Source organism: Phragmites australis, chromosome 3 (genome assembly GCF_958298935.1).
Source record: "Phragmites australis chromosome 3, lpPhrAust1.1, whole genome shotgun sequence".
NCBI lineage: Eukaryota > Viridiplantae > Streptophyta > Magnoliopsida > Poales > Poaceae > Phragmites > Phragmites australis.
In genome coordinates this window covers 40,876,185-40,888,380 of record NC_084923.1, presented here as the reverse complement: position 1 = coordinate 40,888,380, position 12,196 = coordinate 40,876,185, and the positions used below count along the sequence as shown (strand labels likewise).

General features: G+C 41.7%; 1 protein-coding gene and 2 pseudogenes across 6 annotated transcripts; all 3 read right to left on the bottom strand.

Moving 5' to 3' along the window:
- Nucleotides 1–265: 265 nt before the first annotated feature.
- LOC133913096 (protein ETHYLENE-INSENSITIVE 2-like) lies at nt 266–6,956 on the bottom strand. Of its 6 annotated transcripts, none has more exons than XR_009908990.1 (4): nt 4,791–4,999; nt 1,969–2,750; nt 1,484–1,869; nt 266–1,139 (listed from the first exon to the last, which is right to left on the bottom strand). XR_009908990.1 is itself a non-coding variant. In XM_062356147.1 (3 exons), the coding sequence occupies exons 1-3, from the start codon at nt 6,866–6,868 to the stop codon at nt 1,092–1,094; spliced, it is 480 nt and encodes a 159-aa protein (XP_062212131.1). In that variant the 5' UTR covers nt 6,869–6,956; the 3' UTR covers nt 266–1,091. The 6 variants fall into 6 exon arrangements, 3 of the variants coding, with proteins under 3 accessions (XP_062212131.1, XP_062212129.1, XP_062212130.1); XR_009908991.1 differs by having other exon boundaries at nt 1,969–2,729; XR_009908992.1 differs by lacking the exon at nt 1,969–2,750.
- Nucleotides 6,901–7,640, bottom strand: LOC133910722 (protein ETHYLENE-INSENSITIVE 2-like; annotated as a pseudogene).
- On the bottom strand, nt 7,535–11,803 carry LOC133913095 (protein ETHYLENE-INSENSITIVE 2-like; annotated as a pseudogene).
- Between the last annotated feature and the right edge of the window lie 393 nt (nt 11,804–12,196).

Genomic DNA, 12,196 nt, shown 5'->3' with positions numbered 1-12,196 from the left:
GCCCAATGAATACACTGGACAGTTAGTGCTATTCAGGCAGCAGCAGTTCATCCAATCATCCGTAGTCCGTAGGTAGCACTATGTTCGGGAAAAATGGAGAGATGAAAATGGAAATAATCCAACGAGGCCTGTGAACAAGGTATGTCGGCAGCCCACCAAACAACAGCCAAAACACGGAAAAATTAGCAGAACACATACTCGTATTGAACATGTCGAAACTAAGCAGTTTTTTAGAATTATTTGCCCCATTCGTACAGGCTTTGTTGTCTTCTTGTTCCCATTCACATGAAAGGAACTGAAAAACAACAGGCGTCTCCGAACAGTGCTAATGCTACATGATCGGTACCAGCCTACCATGAAATATATTCAGACTGGGCAAACGCCGTGCGAGGAAATATATTCAGAAAATGCATATCTGCACGCATTGTATGCCTAGAACCATCACGTGACTGCAGAGATGCAGATTACATCCGAACTCAAACTTCCTGGACCTGAACCATATGATTTTCAGTAACTAAGCGAAAAGAAACCTGGACAGAACTCCGCAACACGACGGGCCGGTGGCAAATGCAAGCTCCGTGCCGTCTGTTGGAAAGTTGCATCTCAACGAAATCACATAGGGAAGAGAAGGCCAAAAAACCGAGCTGAGTTGCAGTGAAATTTACAATGCAGCTCCAGAGAACTACATCTGACTTGTGTGGCAGGAACAGATACCCTTGGCCCTTGAACTTCACACGCGAAAACTGGAAGGTGCCAAAGGCCAGAAAGATCTCGGGGAAACACTGCGCGACCAAGAAAAAACTAAGGAACCCACGACTTGAGAAGCAGCAGATGGCAAAGCCTAAGAACCTTACAAAACAACAGGCAAAAAGATGATGTTGTCCTGCAGACGGTTTTGCTTGAGAGAGCCTGCGTTTCTATTGCTTCGTCACGGAAGCCAGGTTCTCCTTCATTGGCGAAAGCAACATCTCCGGCTGCTGTGCCGCTTCACCCCTGCGGCCTGACTGCCTGAGACATCTAGCTCCTGATCCTTGATCACCTGAAGGTGCGCTGGATCAGCTTGCGACCGGACCTAATTTACCAATGCATGCTCACCCTCCGTCATTCCGAGGCTTGAAAAATGTGGGATCAAGGATTCCCTACATCAAGTACACACAACTTCAGCAATCTGGAAGACAAAATGAGCCCAGTAGGAGTTTGGCCAGCTACATGTTTGCCACAGAAAAACTAAAGTGCCCAGAAGTTCTTTGCACTTATAAGCTCAACCTTTTTCATGGGAATATGCTCAACTAGTTAATTGGCATAAAAGTAATTTACTGAAAATGAAACTTGGTTAGAAAATGTGTGGTCAAGACACTTAGAGCAAATCTTTCTAACATGGACAAGGCATTGGTTGGATATATTTCTTCGGTGCACCCGTTTTCAGTGGGAAGAACACATGTTGTAGTTTGCTGAAAAGCAGACAAGAAGAAAAAAGGATCACTTGAATATGCTTGAGAATGCAAGTATACTTGCCCTAAAGCTCTGGCCTTCTTTCCACAAAGGACACGTGTAGCACTCGATCGGCGACGGGTACACCAGACACAAAAATTGAGAACTAGGGGAGCCCGCCAAAAACAGTCGTCTCTACACGGGGCAGTCTGCATGTGCAGTTTGCATCTCTGTCATAGTGGTTTCTTCTTGTGAAACCCTCTCAGCTTCAGGAACTTGCCTAAAGAGCCACCCCGGTCTTCCCAGTTTCAAGAGCTCCATGATGCAAAGTCGAGACTGCCATCTCTGAGTTCATCACCAGGTCAGAGCTGGTCATCAACAATAACTATGGCTTTACGATCAGAGCTTGGAGCACTCAGGCCAAATCTCAATCCCCTGCTGCAAGAACAGGAAGAACAAATCACGTTAGGATTTATTGTAAATTTTCTTTAATTTCTGGCATTTGATGTAAGGCTGGATAATTCTGCAAAAGTTTACCTCATGAAACAAAGTAGGGACTAGGCCCTGGAAGGGCCATCTTTACTTAGTGTTAGTTGTCATACTCTACTGAATGGTGAGGACATCTCTCTAAAGATTATCTTGTGAGAGCCCGTTAAGTGCAAGTTGAGACTAGAACCTGGTCGTTCAGAGAGAGAGAGAGAGAGGGAGGGAGGGAGGGAGCCTGGTTGCTGAGTCCACATACTGTATTTTTCATATGACATCCTACAAAGGTACGCCTGATTTGCAGCACCACCACCCAAATTTGCTTCATTCAACAAAGCATCTCTGCTTGCAGCAGTTACCACAGATATCTCCGGTGAAGAGGTATTTCTTTGAGTAAGCAGATAAGCCAACGCTTCCACTCCCACAAACGGAGGTACGATCGTAATAGGATCTTTCCACCATCATTGTACTTGAGCGATTCAGTGTTGGGCTTGCAAAGACCTACCTCCAGTGAACCAAGTACATTCTTTTTGCGAGTATGCATGACCAAGTCAGTATGGTTAGGAATATGAGATTCAGAAGATCTAGGAAGTCGCTGTGGCTAACTGCCTCCTTGCCGCACAGTCCAAACAATACAATGTTGAGAGGCTACCACTGACATTACCAGCACAACTGTCTCCTCCCCTACTCAGAGTAAAAGATGACGAACCATGAGAAGTCAAAGGTCCATTACCTCCAGCAGACTTCACAAATTCCAGATTACGTGAAACCTCGGTATCCTAGTCTGTGCAAGCATCTGCTTCTACTTCCACAACCTTTTCAATTGAGCCATGCATCTGCTTAGGTTTGGGATAAGGAAATAAAATTATGCTACCCAATATACCCCTCCATGAGAGAAAGAAAACTTAAATCATGGTTAATGCAGCACGAAACATGATTAACGCAGCATGAAACCAAAACTACTGTCTTTCTTTTGGAAAATTGAATTAAAGAAGAATGATGCTAGGTACAGTGACAACATATTTAGAGAACACACTGATACATTACGCAAATAAAAAACGTACATATATGTATATACATAGACTCAGTGACTCCATATAATTGAAACATGCTCCATGTCTAGGTATCTTCCAGTACTAAGCATGCATCCCACACAGCAAAATAAAAAGTCTACAGACCTTGCAACTTGGAGTTCAATTAAAGTTCACCACATAAGGCAAGTACTGTTAACACGACACAACCAAGGTAGTATACTTGTATACTAAGCATGACAGACTACTACTACTAAGCACAACAAGATACTTTGATGAGTCCTACATGAACCACTTAGTTAGCACTATCTAGAACTTGGCGAACAAACTCAAGCTTGCAGTCATCTGGGCTGTCAAAGAGAAGATTCAACTTTGATGCATCCTGGCCAATGAGAAGTGAAGCCTTCACAATTTGTTGCTGACTGAACGTGGATAGTTTCTTCAGCTCAGGGAACAGCTTATTCCTCCTCTCATCAAGCTTCTTTTGAACTTCAATTTCATGCAAAAAAGCAGCCTGCGTAGCATTTAAAGTAGCAGTATTTCCTGTTTCAACTTCCACGAGGCTTCTAATTGATTTTGACACATTTGTCAATTCAGTAGCGACAAGATCATCTTCCAACATGATTCTCTTACGATCAACTCCAGATTTTGTTCCACTCGAGGGGTTGCTGCTATGGTTTGGTGCATGAGAATTTGACTCATCCGCAGTTTTAATTTGGTTGGTTGTTTCAGTAATGTCTGCAGTAGATTGCTCTTCATTCACTTCAAGATGATCCCCTGGACCTTTGGCCTTTCCTCCTTTAGCCAAATCATTTGCATAGATTTCACAGAGCTTATCATAATTCACAAAAGGCTTCCCGTACAAAGCAGGTGCTCCAGGATGAGACTACAATATATATTATAAATCTATAAGCAAATAATTTAACAAAAAAAAGTACTTAAAAAATCTTAAATTCTTATACCTTTGCCCAGCCCATAAATAGCTCTTTGTCTCCAACAACCATTTTTCTCTTGTCATCCCAACCAAAGCCACTGCATTTAGAACTACTTTTACCTTAAACCACTTCCACCTTTCATCCTTGCAATTTTTAGGGATTGGTTCAGGACTCTTAAGAAGCACACTCCAAAGTTTTAGAATTGCTCCTAACACATTATAGAAATGCCGACTTATAGTCTCTTGAGATCTTTGATAATCTGTCCTCATAAAGCAGCTCTTCTCGTCATATGCTAGTATGTGTAGAAAGTAGAAACGTTGCAACCATTTCCTCAACAGTCACACTCTCAGTATCCTGCAGGCCACCTATATCTTTCACCAACCCAATTAGAACCCAAAAACAATGCCTATCTATCCAAAGCTGCTCAATACACAGGATATCACTTTCGAATATCATATCATTCAAATTCTTTTTTCGACTAGCTGGGTCAAATCTACAAGGCTCTCTAGTCAGCATATATCGACGTCTCCTAACCAATACTGCCCAATGCAGGAAAAGGACATGTAATGCCAGCAAAAATTTTATTCTACGTTGCCTCATTGCATGACACAAGATTAGCATATCTCTCCTGGCAGGAGGTCGGGCCATTTCTATGAAATAAAATTTGGCAAGTTCAAGATTAAAATTTAAGGAGGTAATTCATAAAAAAATTTAGTGGCTCCGAACAAAGTAATCAATCAATTAGGATATTAAAAAGGCATCTTTGCTACAAACACTTAAAAGGCCAGCAAAAAGCTTTCTGAGGTGCACAACACACAAAGGAAAAAGATGCTCAAGACAAGTGCAAAATTATTAACACAAAAAATGCATGATTAATGTGACTAACATAATAATGCAACATAAATTGTACCTCATCAATGTTGTCATGTTGGACGGCTTCAACAACCGTTGGATAGCTCATAGCATCATGTTCATTGTGCTGAATGTAAACATCTATAAAGCTGCTTTGGTTTGCAAGCTTCATCATTTTAGACACAGATGCATCATCATTAAGATTGTCTATGCCAGCTTCAAGATTAGTACCAGCAGTGGTATAGAACAGGTTACCGCCATCCTTGAATCCTAAGCTTTTAGCAAGGCCCAATATGCAGAAGTAGCACATTTCTTCCTTATCAATGTTTTTAAAAAGGGAGACTTCACCTCCTTCATAAGAAGGTCACCATGCTTTGAAAAAGTACCCCCGTGGTGCATTAAAATATTGATACACCCTGGAGCCATTCTCTGTGCAAGGAAAAGAGATGTTCTTAATCTGTCCAATCATCAATCAATTTGTATATAGGAAGATTTAGTTCAATACATGCCCAAGAATGCCTATCTAAATTAAAGTACAGAAGCATAGCCTAATTTTCCCCAACAAGGATGAAGCAAGGTAAACCTGATCCCTCACTAAAGATAAGATTCAGATTTATTTTCCCCCAAAGATGAGTGCACAAGGAGCAAGAAATTGTGAAAGGAACAAGACAAAGAAAGGAGCTCTCGACCAATTTTAGTAAGCCAAGCACTCACTATTCAACCAACCAAGATCATTCAGTAAAGAAAGCAAGCAAGCACCTGCCTGTTGGAACCAAACAGCCGGGCAGCAGGACACAAGAGAAGTTCACGAGCTGAGGCTTGGGCTGCCGTGAGGCCGCGAGCGGCGGCGCTGCTTGCCGCCGCTCGTGGCCACGCTCCTGCTCCGCCGCTCGTGGCCACGCTCCTGCTTGCCACTGCGAGGCTGCGCTCCTGCTGCCATGGACCTCGCGGGCTACCTGTTGCCGCCGGCCTCGCTCACTCGGCATCATGCGCTGCTTGTTGCCATCGCCAAACGCAGGCACTGCCGCTTCAAATGACGCACACAACAGAGTGGATAGGGGATCGAGAGCATACCTAGGGCAAACAGACGAGGACAATTTTGTACCCTTATCCAAACAGCACCTAATAAGGATTATCGTCTGGTGAAAACCTCGCATTAGGACAAAACCCAAATCCGAGGCACATCTACAGCCTACAGGCGACGACAACGATGGAAGTTCTTTGCACCGACAACTATAGGTAAAATTACGACGTATTTGAAGATCATATCTAACAATAGTTCATTGCTTGATGTAATAGTCCCTAACTACACAGCAAGTTCACATATGCTCGATTTTCTATGGTCTAATTGATTGGCATAAAAAAGTTGCTGCAAAACGAAACTTGGGATGTAGTTAAGATAAAACGTTCCTACAAGAACGAGGCACCGGTGGAACCAATGGCTGGATCGATTTCTCAGGGTGTAGTTGCAGGCCCCATCTTAATGGTAATAATAAGTTCTGTAGTTTGCTGAAAAAATAGATACGAAGACAAAAGGATCACCTGAAGGGGGTTGAGAACATAAGTATACTTACCCAAAGTTCTGGCCTACTTTCCACAAAGGACAAGCCTAGCACCCGATGGATGCACCAGACACCAAATCTACTAACCAGGGAAGCCAGCCAAACACAATCATCTCCACACTTGGGCAGTCTACGCTTGCAATTGGCATCTCTGTCACCACTGATTTCTTGTGAAACTCTCCCGGCTTCAGAAACTTGATCAATCATCACGGCCACCATTTGCATAAAAAGCCACCCCGATCCTTCCAGTTTCAAGAGATTCATGCTGTGAAATCTAATAGGACGGACAAGTTCGGCCTTACACTCTGTATAAGAGAAATCATCCTCCATGGCACTCGATATCCGGCCGGTGTTCATCTCATTCTTATTCAACTGTGCTTGGCACACAGGAAAATTGGTCAAACGGCTGCAGCGCCAAAAAAAAGATTTAGTTTTTTGGTGTCCATATTTTACTGCATACAGAGGATATTGTTCTATGCTATGAGAGCTCGTTAAGTACAAGTTGAGATGAAAAACTGGCTGTTGAGTCTACATACTTTGATTTTTCAGATGCCAGCCTACTAAGGTATATCATATTTGGAGCAGGACCACCCAAATTTGCGTCATTCACAAAACACTACTTCTTGCAACAATTACTGCAGATATGTCAGGTGAACTTTGGTACTTCTTTGAGTAAGAAGATGAGCCAACACTTTCACTCCTACCAGCGGAGTAAGGATCATAATAGGATCTTTTCACCACCATTGTATGAACCGCTTCATTGTTGGGATTTGCAAAGAGCTCACTCCCAATGAACCAAGCACATTGTGTTTGCGTGCATGCATGACAGAGTCAGTATAGTTAGGCACATAAGATTCAGATGATGCAGGAAGTCGCCGTGGATCCAGTGGAATGCTGGAGTGTGAACTTCGACTTGCATTCATCCCTTTCAAATAGGTTGCCAGCTGATACCCATGAATGGTAGCAGGCTGGTGGTAAAACTGGTCATCAGAATATGATGGCGTGTTGAAATTTAAATAAAGTTCTGCATTTTGCACAAGGTGCTGCCTGAACTCGGAATGTCTCAATTTGGTAAATGCATGATCTGCGACCAAGTTGGTGATCCCATGGGCCATGGCACCCATCTGAAGTCAAAAGGCCAAATCAGGATTAGAGATATCCTTATCACCTGAGCCCCACAAGTTCAGTACGCTTGCTGACCCTCGAATCACCTCTCTCGTCATGGGGCTCCTGGAAGCTTCAGTGGATAGGTTATCTGTTCTGACAGCTGAACTAGCTGCTCTCAACTCCAGTACAATCAACAAGTTCAACCTTTTAGTGTAAGCTTCTTGGGTAAGCTTACCCATGATAATAAAAAAGATGCCCCCAGAACTCATCATGAATTGCTGCTAACTGGCCACCTTGATGCACGGCCTAAACCAGGAATATCTTTTCCCCCTGCTCAACATAAGAGATGGTGGACCATCAGAAGTTGAAGAAGATGCCTTACCTCCAGTGGACTTCTTGAATCCCGGATCACGTGAAACCTCAGTATCCTTGTGTGTGCAAACATCTGCTTCTACTTGAACAATCTTTTCTGTCGCAGTCTTCACTTTGATGTTCTGTGCAGTACTGTGTTCTACAACTGTGACAGTACAAGCATTTGGCATTGGCTCTGTCCAGTCAACCTCCAGAGATTTTGGCGGCTCACAGTCTATAGATGGTGAGGGGTGAGATTCTGGATTAATCGCCCTATGAATAGTTGGTTGCTGAGTGTCAGGATCAAATTCTGTAGGGGCGTCAGAACTGCAGGTATGCTCAAAAGCTGATTTTTTATGACCTTCCAATGAACCCCGTGTAACAGGGTCGACCACATACCTCTGAACTTCTTCATGTACAAAATTTTCCAGAGAAGTCGCTTCTCTATGATGAGTAGTTTCCAATGTTTCTCTCTGAGTGCACAGGCGATAACCGAGTCTCAGCTTCATTACTTGCTGATTTGAGTGGAGTTACAGCAAGGAACAGTGTAAAAGCAATAGATGCACAGGATATTAGCACTACCGCAGTATATGGAAGTACAACAGGGCTTCCAGTGTTTCCTTTCAGGTTGTTTGTCCAACTGCTATCACCAAAAAGAATTTCCGCCACAAAAATGATATTTGTAAACAGCGCAAGAAGAAATGCAAGGAAGGCCGATATTTCAACATATAAAGATATTATGTATCTGCCCATCAATAATCTTGACGAGGAAACACGGAAAACGGGTATAACAGATGAAGGAAGGAGCATACCCTGGATAACTGGGCACATAATAAGTAGCTCATATATCCCTTTAGGACCAGCGACCTTCGCACAGTAGATAGTAAGAACTATGGCAAAACCCTTGAGTAGCAGATGATGCACAGAAAGAGGCAGTTTCACACCAAATAAATTCTCTGAAATTACATCACTACTAATAATGCATGTCAATGAGATGATGTGGCTTGAAAAGAGAAGGATCACTAATAACAGAATTGGTGCCACAGGATTTGTAAATATCTGCAGAAGACAAGAATCAAAGAAAATTCAGGAAGGAACTTCAATGCAGAATCTAAACTCAAAATGACAACAATTTTATTGAATATGAACCAACCAGAAGCTTAAGTTGTTGAGGAAAGGTAAGCAATATGCTCACAATTCGAACTCATTCACATCTATTCTCCATAAGCTTAAGTTTTGAACTCAAAATGTACTACAATTATCTTTTTCTTAAAGTCGCGCCAGCCAGGTATCAAACTCAGGACGTCTTGATTGTAATATACTAATATCATATTGAAATTCAAAGCACCATCCAGTTCGCCCAAAAGCTTAAGTTGTTGAGGAAGGTAGATAACATAATTACTTGTAATTTCAACAATTTCTGACAACTGCAAACCCAAACACCAATATGTGGCGTATAGGAGACACGTATACCAAACTCATGGTTATATTTCTTTTCCTAATTTTAAGAGTTTGATAGCTGCTCAAACACCAATATGTGGCGACAAGTGAACAAATGATTTGACAAATAAGCACAAACAGGAGACACAAACCTGGTGCATTAGCTCCATGGCATCTTGAAAGTTCATTGTCATTGTGTTAATGGATTCATCTGCCGCTGAGCTCAGGAGAACATAATTCACAAGAAAAATCCCAGTAAATATGAATAATATAGAAAAAAGGTGGTCATGAAACAGGGAATGCAGGGTAAGAAGTGGAGATCTTCTCTGAACCTGCACATATGATATCTGAATCAACATACTAGAAACAAAAGAAGATCAAATCAGGCAACAAATCAACAAAAAAGGATTAAATTTGTCAAGGAAGAGAAAGTACAAAAGTACATTGCAATCACTTGATGTGTTTCACGAATTAGGACGTCTTAAAACACTACCAACCTTAAGTACCATTTATTCTATGGATCCAGTATATTGATTTTGCAATTTAACTCTGTATGCGTTCTTGATGAATATCGATTTATCAAGTAATGGACCATGGACTGACAATGCAGAAGAATTGTTTCCTACGGTATATACGAGAAGTCTAGCGACACCGATAAAAATAGAATGCTATGAGTAAGCAGCTTTAGGCATGAAACCAGCACAACCAAACACCAATAATTTAGTCCATCATGAGAAAGCATTTGATTACTCTGTATTCATTACATTCACCCTGTTGTATAATTTGATTACCGAAAACATGAAACGTCACATGTACCATGAAAGAAACATCAGGATTAGTAAAACACAAACAATTAATGGAGGATAAGTTTGCCAAAGCTAAGTGCACAAAATGTAATTCCAAATGCGTCATCTGACAATTGTAACTAAGCACGAGTAAGAGATGTTGGAACTTACCTGAACAACTGATGAATGAGTATAAAAGTTGTGTGCTATCATATTTGAGCCCAGAAGTGCCATCAGTGAGTAAGCACTTTCACCGCTCAACTTGGGGAACATCACATTCATATTGACAGGGGTTTTGGGATGACTGACTAACAGACCAAGCACAAAACAAAGAAGTGTAAAACCTGCGATGCAGGCATTAAACATTCGAGCCATCCTCGTGTCCTAGAATGAGCACAAGTACGAAACCACAATTACATAAAGACTTAGAGCAAGTCGCCCTTTTATGACACAGTTGTTTTGGGATTAATAAATTTACCAGGTGGGAGAGCATGTATGGTAACAAATTAACTACAACACTTGCCAAACATATGCCTGCGACAAGATCATCGTATGCAAACACAAGGTTGAACCCCACTGCTAAGCCTGCAATCTAAAATAGCCAAATGTTAAATGTTTATAAGATGAAAAGTACTTGCATGCCCTGGTAAGTGGTAATGAGTACTCTACAACTAAATGCATCCATAGCATGAGCACATAAACATCCCGGAATGAAGCATTTCCAGAAAATGAGTTTTTCTGAAGTACGCAGACTTACCATGGTTACTTCAGAAGTTATCAAGGACAGTCCTCCCTGAAGACCAAGAACAACACATATCGCCTGACTGTACTCCTGGCGGCAAATCTATTTGTTCACGAAACAGTACCAAAAATAACGTTAAGATCTCCAGAAGACTATGCTGACAATAGCTGAAAAAAAAGAATAAAAGGAGTATTTTGTAGATAGAACTTAAACTTCAAGCTATAAAGTTTGTTGTCGTATGTGATTATCTAGCAGTTTTCTTTCTTTCTTCTTAAAAAGGAATGCTTGTCTCTGAGAGATCTTAAATAAAAAGAGATCCTTATTTCTTGTGATCTGTACATGTCATTGTATCTATGAAACTCAGGATATCATGAGCAAATTCTCCGATTTTGAGAGACCTCCCACCAACCCAAAAATAAATGAATACATAATACAAGCACACAGCACAAAGTAATCATTTTGGTGATTACTTCTGTGGTAGGTCCTATCCTAACGAACCATCATATTTCGCTGAGAAAAGGGTACACATTTTTTATTTCTTTGGGACCAAGAGCTTTATATTTCATTTAACAGCAGTGATACAAGCATTCTGAAGGCACGAACAGGAAATCCAGCACCTTGGTAATCCAAGCATATCCATGCCTAATCAAAAATAATTTCTAAGCACACAGGTGAGCTGCCAAATTAGCATCATGACTTGAATAAGAAATACTAAAATTCTCAATAGACAACCTATTGTATATAAGCTACAATAGGTTAGATTTCTGCGCAGCGGTCCTGATGAGAGTTTCACAAATCGCAGCGGTAAGAAAGGACTCAGTAAATTTGTACCTCTGCGAGATTCTTCCCGGTGACCATGCCAATACAAGTTGACAGGTACTGAAATAAGATGGCCGAGAAATTGAAAAGCAGCACCAGTAGCACGAGATCATACCCAAACCGAGATCCAGCATCCACCGCCACCAACCACTTTCCAAGGTCAAGATAACCCATTGCAATCAGGAGTGTTGGTCCAAGGGTTTGAAAAAGATTATGCCGAGCATCCCCAGCGACCAGAGATCCTATACTCCGCACAGCATTCATGGTGCAGAAACAATGATGATCAGCAAAAGCTCAGTATGGATCCGCACCACTGAACCTGATACCCAACTGCCATCAAACTCAGGCCCTTTGCACTGTCTCGTTATGATCCAAGCAGTCTACTACAACTTTCCAGAGCTGATGACCATCACCAGCACCATAAAAATCCAAAACATGGCATTCTTGATCTAAGCTCCATCCATCACAATTCACAACCTTTTGCCAACTCGCTTCACAAGAAAGTGAACACTACATAATTCTTGAAAATTGATGTGGACTGGTAGGAATGGGACAATAATGTGTTTCCTTATGGGGAAATGGTGAGCAGCACAGTAGAGGTAATTTTGGTAGACTAAGCCGAGTGTATTCCTCCCAATCAAACAATCCAATACATTCC